Source organism: Acomys minous (assembly GCF_964271855.1).
Source record: "Acomys minous genome assembly, chromosome: 4".
NCBI lineage: Eukaryota > Metazoa > Chordata > Mammalia > Rodentia > Muridae > Acomys > Acomys minous.
In genome coordinates, this window is record NC_140486.1 from 71004763 (window position 1) to 71023076 (window position 18314).

Genomic DNA, 18314 nt, shown 5'->3' on the forward strand with positions numbered 1-18314 from the left:
CTGTACAGTGTATCATGATGCTATCCACTCTCCTTGGCCTCTCTCATCCCCTCCCATTCCTGCTGCTGACGCCCTCTTCCCAGCTTTCCCATAATGAGCATCTTCACAGGAATGATGTACATAGCTGTGATGATTTTGATCATGTGATACTATGATCATGGCTCCGGTCTTTGAGTAGGCTTATACAAGTGACTTTGAAGAAAATATTCTTTTGTGTTGGTTGGCTTAAAATGTGAATTTAGACTTCTACCATCAGAATTCTTCTATGTTTTGATTTATTCTAGTTTTCTCAAACTCCGTACCAAGCGTGTTTGTTGCCTATGGTATTGCAACATAGCACCATGAGCTGGACAGCTTAAAACAAGAGGGAGTAATTATCTTGTAGATCTGGAGGCCAGAGATCTAAATTCAGAGTGTAGTCTGGGTCTCATTCTCCCTGCAGGCCTATCTGGTCGGTCCCCAGCCTCTAGGTCACATGCAAGCCAGGGTAACCATAAGTGGGGCCCAACACAAAAGCATAAATCTACTGAAAACATTAGGAGACTTTTGGTAACTCATATACACAGTGCCCAAGCAGGAATTCTGTAGCTGACAGTGTAGGGTTACAATATCAAGGTTGGGCATGCCTGCTAGAGACCACCAGGTGGCCTCCATTGTCTGCCACTCCAAGACCTGGTGCTATCCATTCTGTGGCTTGTGACTACAGCACTCCGATCATTGTGTCTGTGGTCTCTGCCTTTCCCGTCAAATATCCCTCTTCATCAATATATCAAATATCCATAGTCATCTTCTTTTAATTATTCTTTTTACTGTGGTAAATCTACACCAATTTTTACTATTTTAACCATTTAAAATATATATAGTTAGGATAACATGAATACATTCAGTGCTGTGCAACCACTGCTCCCGTCTTTCTCTGTAAGTCTTCCCAAGAGCCCGTGCCCACTAGACAATGAGTTCCTCTCCAGATCCTTAATCTCATCCCTCACTACATAAAGACGTAGTATGTTCTGGAATCAGGCTGTCATCTGATCTTTTCTCGGAGGACCAATTATTCTAGTGCAACAAAAACCAAGTCTTTCTTTCATGTTATTTCTTTCATCAAGAAGTAGCAGTGGCGGCTGGCAGTGTAGCTCAGTGGTAAGCGCTGCCTGCTCTTCCATGCTAGCGCCCACCTGCAAGCCAACAACTCTCAGTAACTCTCGTTTCAGAGGGTCCCATGTGCTATTCTGGCTTTCACGGACATTGCACACACATGGTACACTGACATATATGCAGACAAAACACCACACATATAAAAAGTAAATTTTACAGGCTGGAGAGATGGTTCATCAGCTAAGAGCACTGGCTGCTCTTCCAGAGACCCTGAGTTCAATTCCCGGCAACCACATGGTGGCTCACAACCATCTATAATGAGATCTATTGTCCTCTTCTGTCATAAAAGCATACATGCAAATAGAGCAGTCATATAAATAAACAAATAAATAAATACTTTTTTAAAAAAAGAAAGAAAGTTGCAACACATCAAATGTGGCCCTCTTGGAGCTAGGAAGTGTCTGTGCAGAGAGATTGCTGTGTTTTATGTGAAGGTTAATTTTACTAAACACCTCTTTAAAGGCATTCCCTCTCTCCCAGTCAGGTACAACTGCCCTGTTCTTCGCTGCCCAGCAAGGCCACAATGATGTCGTGAGATTCCTCTTCGGATTTGGAGCATCCACTGAGTGCCGGACCAAAGTAAGAGAGCTGAAGTCCTGACTTCACACCCTGGGGAAGCGCTTGGGCAGACACGCCGTTCCTTTTCTCCTCGTCTGTGGCACATCATGCGTGCGTCTCTTGCTGGGAGACTCACGCTTGTGGAAGGTTCTGGATTCATTAGTTTGGGGGATTCCTTCTAAGTTTTGCACTTGGAGAATATCATAGGAAACTACTTAAATTGTTTCTTGCATCATTTGTTTTTTGCTCAGGGACCCTAAACTTTATAAGCAGGCATCTCTCCAACAGTTCCTATTTCTGTGTTTTATTTTCTTTCTGTGTTAGTTCCAGGACAGTAATAGAAGTTATCTGAAGTACTTAACTTGTCCTAGTGAGCCTAGGGTGCTTCTGAGCTGGCTGGCTGGCAGGTGGCCTGCACTCCCAGGCTATTCTCTAGGAAAGACAAACTCAGCCGCAATCTGCAGGTTGTAGCGTTGAGTGGGGATTGTCGTTCTTCCTTTACAGGGGGTCTCTAGTCTCACTTTTTGTATTCAGGTAAGAAAGCACAGTGCCAAAAAAGATGAGGTGTTTTTGTTCACATGGTTTTTCATGTTTTATACCAGGGAATTTTGAGCTGATATAATATTCTTGTCATTTTCACTTCGTTTTAGGTCTACTTGTAGTATTTATTCCTGAATTTTATCCCATGAACTTTAGCCCATGTTGAAAAATCTTAGATTTTCTTAACTAATGGTATATAATCAAGGGAGTTCCCACTGGATTTTTTTCCCCTAATGAAATACTATCGAATGGTCTAGATGTCATATAGAATTTTGTCTTTTCTAAAACCCATTGGTAAGTTGTATGCATGTCTCGAAGCATACTGGATAATATAATATAATATAATATAATATAATATAATATAATATATACATACTTATTCTAATTATCTATTTTTTATTGTAAACCTGAGGTAACAGAGGCCTGAGTTGCTGCTCAGCGGGTACATGATTGCTGCAAAAACACAAAGACCTGAGTTCACATCCTCAAGGCCCATGCAGAAGCCAGGTGCTTAACTGCATAACCTCATGCATGCACGCATCCATAGCCTCAGCCCTGAGGGGGAGAGGCAGGGGAGACATGAGGACCCTGAAGGTAGCCAGTGTAGACAAAATGGCAGCCTCCAGGTTCACTAATAGGCCCTGCCTCAGAAAATAAGATGAAACAATTGAGGAAGACATCCTGATGGCAACGTTCGACCTCCACATGGGGGGGGGGGCATGCACATGCATGCACTGGAGCATATGCACGTGTGTACACACAGACAGACAGGCACACACACATGCACATTTACACACACACACACACACACACACACACACACACACACACACATTATAACTAAAGTTCACTGAACCTAAATCTCAACACCTTAGAATGAAATCAGAATCATTGGACATGATCATATGGCTGCTCCAGTCACCTTCCTGCTTAACAAGTTCCTACCTCATTAACACCTTTATGCTGGAACCAAATTGTGCTCCTACAGATCCACAGAACACAGATCCCATGATGAGCAATCCCATGATTCCTTGAGTTCAACTGCAGGTGTCTTAAGCGCTTCCCATAGGAAGAAGGGGGTGTCAGGAAGCTTTGAGTTTCAATGTGAACCTGTCATCAAAACTGACTTGGTTCTAATAATCACCCTCTTTGTTATGAAGCAGATGAGATCTGTAGCCCGGAAATGTTTTTAATAGAAGAGAATAGTCCTTCTGCCATACTCAGCATGTTTACTATTCTCTTACCTAGTCAGGCAGAGAGAGCGCAAAGTTGACAGGACAGAGCATAGCCATTGCTGTTATTAAGCAATGTCTCGATGTCTCTCGTCATGCCACAGCCTCAGCGTTTCGCCCCTCTCCTCTCTGTTCCCCACCCTTTACTGCCAGCTCCAACACTTTCCTTCCCAGGCAGTTCCTCCCTCAGTGATGCCCTCTCTAGCTACTGCCATGCGTCCAGGATGTCGCTTTGACTATGACCACAATAACTCTATAGCAGATATTTTACAGGGGGCCACCTGCCACCTGCCTATCACAGCCACATCTTACACAGCTAGTTAAAAGGCTTATTTTCTGGGCCTCACCAATACATTCTGAATCAAACCCTCTTAGGATAGGATTTGCATAAAAAATAAAAATAAAATTCTATGCCCAGTTTATAGTTAGTGTTTTTTTAGTTAAGGTACATGCTGTTGAATTACTCCTAATTAGCTTATATCCCCACATCACAGTTCACAGCACCAAACAATCCAAGGTGGGAAGATACCAGGAGCCTTACCAGGAGTGCCCGGGGAAAGCCATTAGTGGTGCTTTGACCACAGACGCAGCAAGTCGGTGGAATGATGTGGTTGGCATAAGTGCTTGTTCTAATTTCAGCTGCAGAGATAAAAGTGGGGTTGATGCCACAAAGGGATCCCCACTCCACATTAGAGCACGATTACTTTCCAGCGCTCTGCTCAGTCTCAGGCCCACGCTTTAAAAGAGACCCAGACACACTGGCGCGTGTTCAAAGGAAAGCACTGATTAAGACAGTGAGGTGCTGTCATCTGCTCTTTTAATGGAGGCGAATCTCGCCACATGGAAACGGTGGCTGTGGATAGCTAAGCATCGTGACCTCAGTGGCTTACGGCCAGATGGCACCACAGAGAGAAGCCGGTGTTTGCCGAAGGGCCCCCTGGTCAGAAGCCATGGAAGGCTTTCCTGGTGATTCCAAGACGGAGTTGACAATACTTGGAAGTGCGTCCTGCACTTCCCCTGTTGAGAGGAGAGTGGATGACTCCTCCTTTGGTACAGGGAGGTTTGTAATTGTAGGAACTTGGTGAGCTAACTGCATTATGTCCCCAGCAGGTTATCCAGGTGTACCGCACGCTCGTGTCCTTAAGATACATCTTTAACGACTGTGAAGGAAAGGTGGAGAGCGATGGCTCCATAGTGAAGAGCACTTGCTGCTCTGCTGGAGGATGAGAGTTTAGTGTCTAGCACCCCACTGAGTGGCTCACAGCCTCCTGTAACTCCAGTTCTGGGGGACCCCACACTCTCTTCTGGCCTCTGTGAGCACCCTCACACACACAGGGCACACACTTACAGAGACACACAAACACATACGTACGTACGTACAAATAAGAGATAAAACAAGTCTTTAAAAAGTAAAGACAAGGTAAAAATGATGACAGAAGGAGAGTGAGTTTTTTATCTCTGGGGGTAGCCTCAGCCAGTTCTATGTAGATGATGACCTAATGCGCATGTCCTCTCTTGCCATAGGATGGTGGCACTGCCCTGTTGGCGGCCAGTCAGTATGGGCACATGCCAGTGGTGGAGACCTTGCTGAAGCACGGAGCCAACATCCACGACCAACTTTATGTAAGTGTTTCAAGCGGGCACTTGCTTATGCCTTGACCACAGCTAACATTCAACCTAAATTCCAACGTCAGAAACTCCAGGCTCAAGTATTCTATTTTTTAAATATATTTTATTAATTTATTTATTACATCTCAATTGTTATCCCATCCCTTGTATCCTCCCATTCCTCCCTCGCTCCCATTTTCCCCTTACTCCCCTCCCCTATGACTGTGACTGAGGGGGACTTTCTCCCCCTGTATATGCTCATAGGGTATCAAGTCTCTTCTTAGTAGCCTGCTGTCCTTCTTCTGAGTGCCACCAGGTCTCCCCCTCCAGGGGATGTGGTCAAATATGGGGCAGCAGAGTTGGTGTGAAAGTCAGTCCCCACTCTCCACTCAACTGTGGAGAATGTCCTGTCCATTGGCTAGATCTGGGTAGGGGTTTAAAGTTTACTGGACTCTAGGTGAGAGAAGCATGGGAGAATGGGGAAATAGAAGGATCCAAAGGGTCCTAGAAACCTACAAGAAGAACATTATGATGAGCAGATCTGGGCCCAGGGGTCCTGCTCAAACTATGGTACCAGCCAAGGTTCAGGTATTCTTTAGCGCACTAAAAAGAGCACACATCTGTTTTTGAAGATGTATTTTTTATTATTTGACTTATATTTATGGGGGGCGTGTATGTGCACATAAATGCAAGTACTCACAGAGGTCAGAAGTGTCAGATACCCTGGAGCTGGAGTTACAGGCAGTTGTAAGCCACCTGATGTGGGTGCTGGGAACTGAATTCAAGTCCTCAGTCTGCTCTTAACCACTAAGCCATCTTTCCACCCCTAACACATTGGGCTTTTCATTTGAGATACCAAGAGAAAAGTAGCTGATCAGATGAGCTTTCCCTGTCATAGAACCCATGTATTTCCTCACCTCTGTTCTCTCTGTTAAATCTGTTGCTCATCTGAAACAGTCCCCTTATAGAGTTAAGCTGTCTTCTGGTACAAGCTCACCCACACCGTGGCAAGCCCTATGGTCCAGTGTATGGACATCACCTTCTGTTGTAAAGTAGAGCGCATTCCTAGTATAGTGTCCTGCCACTCCTAGTGCAGCATGGCACCAAGAGAAGAAATCGAGTCATGCCGGAGAGAAATGGGGGGTGAAAAGCCTAGAGATGTGTGCACAAAGTAGGTCTCTGAAGGGCATCCGCTGCCACCGTGGGTCTGTTTGCAGCTAATTGGCAATTAGTGCATAAACCTCGGGCCCTTGTAATTGTCACTGTAATTCCATAGGCTTCATGAAAACTGTTATTGTCCTGATTTTGTAGGAAACATAAGAGATGGGGGGATGAGGTCTCAGGGTGGGGAAGGAGAGAGCCCTGCTTCCACTTATCCAGGGACTGTATTTTAGGCCATCCTTCAAGTACACTGTGAGGCCTTCTGCCAAAGGCATTAGGGTTTCGTAGCCACATAATGGGCTGTGTAGGTGTGCACGTTTCCATTTGAGCATCCTTTCCAGAGCTTGCCTCATTAACGCTCACAAATCACAGGCCTCTTTGAAGTCCATAGCAACTAGCCTAACCCTCTGGCACTTCAAAGTTTGTAAGGCTTTAAGCCTTGATCTCGGGATGACTGAGCTCCTCAGTCCCACTCTCAGGAAGCGCCTCTCAACCGGGCTGCCCATTAGACGCACCTGCGGTGCTTTCCAAACTGCCGGTCCCAGACATCCCCTCAGACCAGCGGAGCCCATCTCTGGGGTCTCAGCTGCAGCATGAGGAGGTTCTGACGTGAGTCCTGAGAAACCCCGGCAGGACTCGGGGAGGGCTCGGTGGGAAAGATGTTTGCTGTGCAAACTTGAGAACCTGACTGAGCTGGGATCCACCGCCCCCCAGCACCAGCACACAAAGCTGGCCTCTGTGGTGTGCACTTGCAGGTACACTGGGAAGGTGAAGGAAACAGGGGAGGACTTCCGGGCTTGCCGACCAGCCCTCCTTGCCAAACAGGCACTGAGTTGTGGGTTTGGTGAGACCCCCATCTGCAAAAATAAGGTGAAGAGCAACTGGGGATCCTTAATGTTGACTTCCAACCTATACCCTTGAGTGTCCATGCATGCACACCTGTACCCACTCCTGTGTGCACAGCTGAGCACATACAGAGAAAAAAAAAGGGAGGGGAATAAATGCATGTCTAAAGCTTTGGCTAACTTTCTGTTGATCTGTGCAAGCAAGGAAAAGCTAAGAATCTAGATTATTATATGGGGTGGGGGGGTGGGTAAGACCCAAAAGGCCTAGAGACTTTGGGACTAGAAAGCTAATTTTGACTTTCACAGTACGACCCTGAGCTAGCAGTCTGAATTGAGAGTGGATATAAAATTTGCACTCATCAGACAGTGTCCACACAGAAGGCTCTCAGAGCTCCTGTTCACAGCAAATTCCTCTCTGTTATAAGGCGAATTAGGAGTTTTCACATGCTGTAAATTCCTTTTTGCTTTCGTAAAATGGCCCAAATATTTCTATTAAAAACAATCGATCTAGATGTAGTGGTGTATCCTTTTCATCCCAGTACTAGGGGAAGTAGAGACAAGTGGGTCTGTGTGAGTTCAAGGACAGCCTGGGCCACATAGTGAGTTCCAGGTCAGCCAGGGCTACAGAGTGAGACCTCGCATCAAAACTAAATGTTGTATTACACAGTAAGAAACACAATGTGTAGTCTGTCTCAGAGAAGTCTGCAGAGCTAGCCACAGCTAAGGGCAGGGGAAGCTTCCTGCGCTGGTATATGAAGAAGCAGCTAAAATTTGTAGGCATAATCAAATATCTGCCTAAAACTGCATACAGGCAGGTTTGTTTTTAGTGATTGCGTTGAGGGTAGTCTGGTAGCTCAGTAGACATTCAGTGGAAATCCTGCCTGCTCCAGGTGACACACCCGGCTGGGCTTGTGCTGCAAATGTTTGGGGTTTCAGCTTGTCATTAGTGTTCCCAGCATGCAGTGTGGTAATTAGCTAGGTGTCAACTTCACATGAAGGTGGCCAGGACTTCTACTATGGAGCAGAAGCTACAGGGCTTGTCCCGTGTCCAACCTGTAAATTTGCTGAAACCAGAAAGACATGTAGACATGTTTATGAGAAAGAAAGAAAGAAAGAAAGAAAGAAAGAAAGAAAGAAAGAAAGAAAAGAAGTTCCCCTTCAACATAGAAAATCTCGTAGAGCCTCTGTGCAGTTCGTCCTCTGTGTTTATAGTATTGTATCTGCTGCTGGGCTGGCAGGGAGCAGCAAGTGAAGGGTCAGTCTTTTTTTTTTTTTTTTTTTTTAGTTTTAGTTTTAGTTTTTTTGAGACAGGGTTCCTCTGTGTAGCCCTGGCCCCTGGCTGTCCTGGAACTCACTCTACAGACCAGAGTGACCTGGAAGTCACAGAGATCCGCCTGCCTCTGCCTCCTGAGTGCTGGGGTTAAAGGCATGCACCACCACGCCAGGCTAGGAAGAGTCTCTCTAAGGAAGTTTTTCTGAAATCATTTTTATGCTAGGCTAACATTCCACCACTGAGCCACCAAGCCCTTTAATACTCAGAGAAACTATGTGTTGAGGGGCCATGCATAAAGGAGCAAGATGGATGCCAAGGAAAAGATACTAACTCCTAATTCATAAAGTCACAGAAAATGGAATCTGGGGAGATGGCTCAGTTTGGAAAAGTGCTTGCTTCCTGCCTTGAAGACCTGAACTTGACCCCCAGAACTCATGTAAAAGCATCAACACCATCATCACCATCACCATCATCACCAGAACCATCATCACCATTACCATTATCAGCATCATCACCACCATCACCATCATCATCATCACCACCATCACCATCATCATCATCATCATCGCCATCTGCTGGAGTGATAGCTCAGCTATTAAAAGCACATGCCACTCTTGCAAAGGACCCAAGCTTTATTCCCAGCACCACGTGGAGGCTCACAACCATCTGTAACTCCAGTTCCAGGGCATCCAAAGCCTCTTCTGGTCTCTGAGGGTACCAGACATGCACATCATGTATACATATATGTGCAGGCAAAACATTCACACACATACAATAAAATACATCTTAAAATGCTGCTTATGCATAGGATCCCAGCACCTGGGAGACAGAGAGGCAGATCCCTCTGCTTCTCTGGCCAAGCGGGCCCAGGCTAGTGATTTACCTAACAGCTCTTAATTGGGGGGGGGGGGGGGGAAGAGAGAGAGAGAGAGAGAGAGAGAGACAGAGACAGAGACAGAGACAGAGACACAGAGAGAGAGAGAGACAGAGAGAGACAGAGAGAGAGACAGAGACAGAGAGAGACAGAGAGAGAGAGACAGAGAGAGAGAGAGAGAGAGAGAGAGAGAGAGAGAGAGAGAGAGAGAAGAATGTAAATAGTGAGCTTTATTAAGCTATGTACCTTTACTTTTCTTTTCTTTTAAAATAAACATGAAACCTGAATCTGAACACTTATCTCTTAGGACGGAGCCACTGCCCTCTTCCTAGCTGCCCAAGGTGGTTACTTAGATGTCATTCGACTACTGCTGTCTTCAGGAGCCAAAGTCAACCAGCCAAGGCAGGTAATGTCCCTTGCTGAAGTCCGCGGAGCATGAGGCAGGGAGCACCAGGTGTCTGGAGCAGCACGTGGCTGTCACCAGCTGGCGCCATAGGCATCCTTCAACCCTGCTTCTGTGAGGAGAAGTGGTTAAGATGCCTCCGATTCCGTGCTTTGAGCTCAGCTGGATGCCTCTGAACTCAGGTTGACATCACCAGTCAGCACTTTGAAAACGTGTTTAATGTCTGAGGTCAAGTACACACTCTGCCACCTCCTCTTCAAATACATTATGATTGTGCTGAAGTAAAGAGTGTTGGCTGGCCTGCGACATAGGTAAACAGAGACAAATCCCAACTGACCTCTCTCCTGATAGGCTGCCATGGCTCCCACCTCTCTCCTGATAGGCTGCCACGGCTCCCGCCTCTCTCCTGATAGGCTGCCATGGCTCCCGCCTCTCTCCTGATAGGTTGCCATAGCTCCCGCCTCTCTCTTGATAGGCTGCCACGGCTCCCGCCTCCCTCCTGATAGGCTGCCATGGCTCCTGCCTCTCTCCTGATAGGCTGCCACGGCTCCCACCTCTCTCCTGATAGGCTGCCACGGCTCCTGCCTCTCTCCTGATAGGCTGCCACGGCTCCCGCCTCTCTCCTGATAGGCTGCCATAGCTCCCGCCTCTCTCCTGATAGGCTGCCATGGCTCCCGCCTAGCACTGGTTCCAGCAACCAAAGAGGAGCCGTTGTCATTGAAATCAGCATATCAGGGGTGGGTTCTGTGCCTTCGTTGCTCACAGTCATGCTACCATTGGGATTTCACCTACCAGTATCTGATATCTGGCATCTGCTGACATCAGGCAATTCAATTGGCTGATACTTAGAGCTCAGGAATGCAAGATAACAGAAGGGGTGATTTATATATGATAAATGGAAGGTAGTTAGCTCGTTATTCTGTTATTTTTGTTGGAACTATCTGTGCTGATTAATTCATTGCACCTGAGCTTAAGAAAACATTGCTGTGAAGGTTTTTGGTGGTGGTGTTGTTTAGAAAAGTCAAGCTGGAAAGTCAAGTTACTGTTTCTTAAGCAGTAACACCCCAAGGCAGGTTTCTGCTATGATGGGTCTGGTGTGGGAAGCCTGGGTGTTTGAATAACACACAGCTATGGGACCCATAGGCTTCCTGGGTCCTCATTAGCCTCAGTGCCTAGGGAATGATAAAAGAATGTGGGTATAGTTGGTTTGCTGTCAGCAATCAAGACTTCTACACCAGCTCTGCCAATAACTGTGCTTTGGTTGTGGGGACTGGTTTTCGTCTTTGAGGCCAGGCTTGCCCCACACTTATGATTCATCTGGGATTGCGGCCATGCACCTGCTTAGCTCTGTGGAGCCATTTAACTACACTAAATGTGTTATTTGTGAGTGTGTGTGCACATGTGTGCTACAGAATATGTGTGGAAAGCAGAGGACAACTTTCGGGAATCTGCTCTGTCCTTTCACCTTGGATTCTAGGGGTTGAAATTAGGTTGTCAGGCTTGTGTTACAAGCACCTTTACCCAGCCAGCCATCTTGCTGTGTAATTCTCACAGTTACACTTTGAGCCTTCACCTGAGCGTCAGGCTAGGAAGAGGGTGCCTGGCCGCCCCTTCACGCTCTCAGAACTTGGACAATTGTTCTGTTAGTATCTCAGGAGCAATTACCAGGCTCAAGCATAAACTTACACACTTTAGGATTTTTCTAAAGATTTTTTTCATCTTTAGATGGTTCTAGAAATGCTCCTGGGAAGGAAGCAGTTTAGAAAAAGTTGCACATCCGTCGTGAAGATGTAGCTGTCAGTAAAACAAGCATGACCTGTATCTGAACCCCAGAACACATATGAAAACGCCCAACATAGTGGAATACATTTGTGACCCTAACACTGGAGTAGCTGAGACAGGCAGATCCTCCAGCTCACAGCCAGCCAGCCTCAACTAATATGTGAGCCACGCCAGTGAGAGACCCTGTTTCAGAAAACACTGTCAGCTGCTCCTGAAGAATCACACCCATAGGTAACTTCCGGCCTCCACATCAACGTTTGTGTGCACGTGTGTGTGTGTGTGTGTGTGTGTGTGTGTGTGTGTGTGTGTGTATGTGCGTGCACACACCTATATGCATAAGCACATACACACAACTATATACATGAACACATACACATATACCAATATACATGAACACATACACACATATATATATATACATACATACACATACACAACACACACACATACACACATACACATCTATGTACATGAGCACATACACACACAAAGAAAAAGAAACACAATTGTACATCAGGCTTGCCAAGGTTAGTATTTAGAAGCTGGAATTTAATATTTTGTTAACCCTTCTTATTTTGACTCAGAAGGATTCTGTACTAATTAGTGAAAGCAGCTGGTGGTCTCTGAGTGGCACTGGCGTTGAGTTTGATTTGGAGGCCCTTATCGCCACAGGTTCCCAGGGAATTTGGAAGTGAGAGACGATGAGGATTGAAAGGTTTTATTTATTTATTTTTCATTGTATCTTTGCAAAATAAGTTTTGCCTCTTTAACAAGTCTGTTTGTAAAATACATTTTATTGTTCCCATTCCTGCAGTCATATTTGCTTAAAAACAATACCCAAGTTGATAGGAATTGATATTTCAAAGCCTGCACGGATGCCTGAGCACTTCAACCTGAACTGAGTCACCTGTTGTCATTGAAACCAGGAAGTTAAAGTGTAAACCAGCACAGCAGCAGTGACTACAGCACCTCACAGCTGTTTGCGGTGCACCTGGCCCTGTGCTCAAAAAGCAAGGGACACGCCACCCCTCCAGGCTGTGCCTAACAAACTGCTTTGTGACTTTAAGAGTCCAGCTCTGAAAAGGCTGTCATTCAGGAAAGGTATTTTATTAAAAATAAGAAGAAGAAGAATTCCCTGAGGTGGGGGAACAATGAGACGCTTCCTTTTTTGTTGCATGCACTCACCTCAAAGAGTGCCCAGTTTCATGCCCTGCCGGGAGCCTGCAACTCTCTGTTAGCGACTTCCCTGTGTAGGTCAACCATTCATGCTCTGCGCTGGATGAAGAACAACCTCTGCTGACGTCATTCTGGCTAAGAAAATGAATGTAGACATGACAAAAGTAGGACAAGCATGGCTGACTTGGTTACAAGTTACTTAGCAGGTCAAGAAAAGCATTATTTAAAAGCGTTCTGCACAGGGCAGAACATTACAGCAGGGTGTCTGGGGCTGGTGTTCGCTTCTGCTGTCCCCGCCAGCTCATTGTCTGCATCAGGAAAGTCTCCATTGATAAAGCGAGGACAAGAATGTGCGCCTGATTCTCTAATTCTTAATATTTTTAAATAAACTTGACGTGTGTGTGTGTGTGTGTGTGTGTGTGTGTGTGTGTGTGTGTGTGCGCACAAGTGTAATGTGTACAGAAGCCAGAAGCCAATTTCAGGTGTCCTTCTTAGGAGCCATCCCCCTTCTGGTTTGAGACTGTCTCTCCCTGGAACCTGGAACTTTCTATTAGATTCTGGTCACTGAGCCCCAGGGATTCCCCTCCCCTTCGGCCCCCAGCTCCGGGCTTAGAAGCACATGTCACACATCCAGCTTTTAAGTGATGTTGAAGATGAAGCTCAGGTGATCGTCTGTCTGTACATATGCACACACATGCACATTCCTGTTCTCACCTCTATGGGCACCCGCCTTCACATACACATGCACATATATGCACATGCACACACGTACACATGCACAAACACACACACACACACAGACACACATGCACACACATGTGTACACATGCCATTCTGCAAAATCTTGCCATTAGCATCTGTGACAAGTTGCTAATGAAACAGCTCTGAAATCTCTCAGCTGAACGTTTGCTGTGACATCAGGGTGACATTCGCTGTGACGTCAGGGAATCAGGACTGCAGACTGAATGGCTTTTCCTTGTAACTCTGTGCCTGAGAAGAAAGCTTGTTAGTGCTTTGTGCCGAGGAGGCATGGTCAGAGAGCAAGCCACAGTCAGTGCTGGGATGGTGTGATGCTGGGCATGTCCCTTCAGCATTGTCCTATTTAATAGGTCAGGACTCGCAGGGATCCCTGAAGTCCACAGGAGCTTGGAAAACTCCTTTTTGTTTCTTCCATGTGTCCTTCTCTAGGAGAACCTGACAGGAGTCAAACCTTCTTAATCACTGGCAGAGATATCAAGTTTATCCAGTGTCCTCTCAACCAAATGCCTTGACACACACTTTTCCCCAGGTCAGCTCACTCACATTACTGGAGCCTGGCCTTGTTTACCCAGCATTAGAATGGCCTGTCCGCACTCATCTCCACCAGACTTCTCCTTTACTTGTCAGTGTTTGTATGGAATCTGCCAGAAAGGCCGTCTAATGAGTCTTAGTTCTTTCCTAACGCAGTGGTTCTCAACCTGTGAGTCAGGAGCCCTTTAGTGGGGATGGGGTACGTGTGACTTAGCCTTTCACAGTGGTCCCATATCAAATATCCTACATCAGATAGCTACATCACCATTCATGACAGTAGCAAAATTACAGTTATGAAGCAGCAATGAAACTAATTTTATGGTCAGGGATCATGACAGCGTGAGAAACTGTATTAAAAAGGCACAGCATTAGGAAGGTTGAGAGCCACTGACCTAACAAAAGCCCTTGGACACAGAATTTCTGGAACCCAGAAAGTGAATATTCTGTTGGCTCACAAGCTTGGAGGCTTGAAATCGGAGAAACAAGAGCTTCCCAGATTGGTATGAGAGTTCACGCACTGGATGCTGAGGCTGACCCGTAGGAACACCGGTAGGGGTCCTTCTCAGTCCCTCGGCACCTGCTAGGCACCTGGAAAGGCCCACTGACTGCCAGAAAAGGCACCATGACTTGGACAAAGCACCAGGGCGGCCAGGAAGCTGCGAGCCCATACTGTGGCCAACACAGAAGCTCTAGGAAGCTGAGTGGCTTATGAAGCCAGCGCAGGTCTTCAGGTGGAGAGAAGCTGGCAGTCATAAAGATATGCATGTTTAAGAAATGAAACATCCCACTTTTCCATGCGCTTGAGCAAGTGGCCCATTCTCCCTTGACCTGAGTTGGCACCGGGTGTGGTGGCACACACCTCTAATCCTAGCACTCAGGAGGCAGAAGCTAGTGGATCTCTGTGAGTTCAAGGGCAGCCTGGTTTACGTAGTGAGTTCCAGGATAGCCAAAAAGAGGAATCGCTTACTCCCATTAGATAGTTACATAGTTGGACTTGACAGTATGGTCTGACACATACTCCCTGGGTTCCATCGTCAAATCTGGAGGCACGATCATTTGTATTGAGGTACACGAGGGGCCCCACATGTCCTCGACCAGTCAGCAGGGCTACCTGCTCCCTATCCACTTGCTGTATGGGGGTCACCGGGAGACTTGGTAAAAGAAATCGGTCGGTAGAGCTTGAGGAAGCAGAATCTGTGCAGGTCAGGGGCTTATTGTAAACAGCACTCAGCTCTAGTAATCATTTTCTAAGGCCCCGTCCTCTTTGTGCTCCTCAGCTTTGCCTGCGCTTGCTCAGCAAGGTAGTACGTGTGTCTGTAAGGTGTGCAGAAGATACTGAGGCTGAAGGATGCTGCCCAAGGGCTCCCTGTGCAGAAGATACTGAGGCTGAGAGATGCTGCCCAAGGGCTCCCTGGCAGGAAGTGCTGACTGTCTTTTGTTTTATTTGTTTCTATTTTGTTTCTAATTAAAGTGATAGGTCTGAGCATTGCTGTGACTGTTATAAATTGAGAGCAGTGATAATTGTTCTCAGTGTGGATGTCTCAGCACTTTCCCACAGACGATTTTACTAAAAACAGCCAAGCCTTTGACAAGCACATTTGCAAAGCAGCCGGTCTCCCTTCCCTGCTGCCCTCTGGTGGAGGAGACAAGCACATTCACAAGGCAGCCCATCTCCCTTCCCTGCTGCCCTCTGGTGGAGGAGACGAGCACACTCACAAGACAGCCATCTCCCTTCCCTGCTGCCCTCTCGTGGAGACATCCACTAAGGACAAAAATAGATGCAGAGTGGCAAGGAATAAGCATACTGGTTTCTCAGCGCCAAGTCACTTTAAACAGGTCTCAAGCCTGGATCTCTTCTGTTGTTTCTCACCGTCCTACCTACATCCATGTGACAAAGCAATGGGACTATTCACTCTGCCTGCCACGCCATGCCTGTCCAAGACACTGTAAGTGCAAGCTTGTCCCGCTACCTGACAAAATTGTGGTCTTCCTTCAAGACCCACCTCAGCTATGACCCCATCTACGAGCTTGGCCCCAACCCCCTAGGAAGTAAGAGGCTCCCTCTCCTAGTTCACTGTGCACATTTTTCTCACTCTCATTTGTAGTTGGACAGACATCTCAACATTATCTCCTCCTCCCCTAGACTTTCCTTTGAAAACAGAGACTTCTCTCTATTTTTTGCCTGAGACATAGAAGGGATTTCATAATTCATTGCTTGAATGAATGAATACTTAACTTAAACCTCAGTTGGGAGAATCTAATGAAAACTGTGGAGGCTCTCTTATAAATAATAAGCAACTCTTTAGTTTATGCTTTTACTTTGTACTTCTAGTAAAAATTATTTGTTGATGATCATATCCACATTTAAGAGTAGTTCCAGGAAACTGAGAGAGGTGTGTAAAGGAAGTGGGAAGCAGGCTCAGCATCTTTAGCTCTCCTCTGCTCCTCCCCCCCCCTTTTTTTTTAAAAGCTCCTTTCTCCACCTCTACCAGGACACAAGTGCCAACATTCTCTGTATCTCAGATCCCCCTGGCCTTTCAATTTGTCATTTTCAGCTACGTAGCTCCAAATTCCACCCTCTAATGCTTTGTCAGGATGGCAATCCACAGTGGTTGTGTGCCTACGTCAGCTGCTGTGCTTGGATTGAAATTCCACACTGCAGCAGAAGATGTGATGTCATAGTCCCCCATGGTATCATCTTGCTCTTTAGCCCTCATTCCCATGGGTAGATATGTAATCCAGACTCTTGGACATATTACCACGATGACCTCAGCAGTTAAAATGCTCCAGTTCTGGATCTGGTACCATCCTCCTGCTCTTCTTTCCAAAATGAACTAGTTCTCAGAAGTCAGGCTACTACCCAGGTATGGGGGTGCGTGTGTGCGTGATGACTCCTTCTTGAATCTGGGCTGGCCTCTCTGGTCCTCCAGCAGTACTGGTTCCTAGATAGTCCCTGTGGCTCCGCCCTGTGTGCTGCTCTGCCCTTGACTCTGCCAATGAAGTCATTTCCCTGTGTCCTTATCTTCCTCCACGTCAAGCTTATTTCAGCACTTCCAAGTTCCCACTAGCATGGTGAGCTCCGGAATAACCAGATGCTAGGTGGATGTGGATCCTATTTGTTGGCAGAATCACTCAGGTACCCTTATGGTCCAGACAACTTCTGTCCCCAATCTTCCTTCAAGGCATTTGCAGTGTTCTTGAGCTCTGTTCTATGAAAGGGAGAAGATTCCCTTTTGATCTGACCCCACCTCCCAGTGCTTTATCTAGGCGTTTGTATTGCACGGCCCCCCACCCCTGTGCCCTCCTCACACCCAGATTCAAGCCAGGCAGGGAGAAAACATGAGCTCCCCTCCTCTCCTGCACTTCTTCCCCACATTACAAAGGCTTCCTGTTTTCTCTCTGACAGACTTGCTGCCAAACTCTCCCCCCTTCCTTTTCTTCTATTACTTCACCTTCTCATCCTTGTGGGAAAAGGGGTGTTGTGACAAACAATGTTCAGAAATGTCACCCCAAGTGCCCTGCCACACAAGTCAGGCTGTGTCCCTTCCCGGGAGGAGCATCTCTTCTCCATAAGTCCATGCTTCCTTAAAGCCCGATGTAGCCATGGGGGGTTTGGGTACCAAATACAAGTGTAAAAGGCATGACCCCACTCCTCCATGAAGGACGTGTGCTGGCAGGGTGCACTGTAGCATCCTAGTACGGCTCTCAGGAGAGCAGAGAGGAGCTAGGGGAGTTCAGTTCTGCAGTCTTGTGGTGCATAGCAGGGCTTGCTTGAGCAGGAGGCCCACAGAGCCTTTCCTGATCTGTTCTTCATTCTGGCATTAAAGAACCAGACTTCTGTGGATGTGTCTCGGTGGAGTGCTTACTTACCATGCGCAAAGCCTTAGGTTCCATATAACACTATATAAAATGGGAAAGTAGCATGCTATAGTGAGTTTGCATCTAACCTAAAATACACAAAAATCCTATCTCTAAAGAAAAAAAGGGGAAAGGTTGTATAGGACAAAAGTTTGGACATGAGTAGTTGCTGAGGTCGCCTCCCCTTCTCCACACCCCTCTCGGATGTGCAGACCAGCTGGAAAGTGGATATTTTCCAGGCTGTTGATGTGGTGGTGCTCCTGAGGTTCTGGAATAAGTGAGTGAGACCCCTGTCACACTGGCCACCTCCTTTTCCCACAGGATGGAACCGCACCGCTGTGGATCGCATCCCAGATGGGCCACAGTGAGGTGGTGCGAGTGATGCTTTTACGGGGAGCTGACCGTGACTCTGCGCGCAATGTGAGTAGACAGCGCCCTTCCACTGACTGGGCCTCCAACCACAAAGACAAAGTCCAACTGAGTGGAAACTCCACAGGTGCTGTCGGCTTCTCCAGCCTCCATCTGAGATGACTTCTGGAGGAGCTGGGGACGGCTATTG

The 18314-nt window shown here is 46.8% G+C and overlaps 1 protein-coding gene across 2 annotated transcripts in view; it reads left to right on the forward strand.

The window, feature by feature from the left end:
* Positions 1–18314, forward strand: part of ANKRD29 (ankyrin repeat domain 29) — a 49518-nt gene that overhangs the window by 20657 nt on the left and 10547 nt on the right. For both annotated transcript variants that reach the window (XM_084780739.1, XM_084780738.1), the window contains exons 4-7: positions 1636–1734; positions 5010–5108; positions 9554–9652; positions 18077–18175. In XM_084780739.1, coding sequence (XP_084636865.1) covers positions 1636–1734; positions 5010–5108; positions 9554–9652; positions 18077–18175 — 396 coding nt within the window. The remainder of the gene's footprint in view (positions 1–1635; positions 1735–5009; positions 5109–9553; positions 9653–18076; positions 18176–18314) is intronic.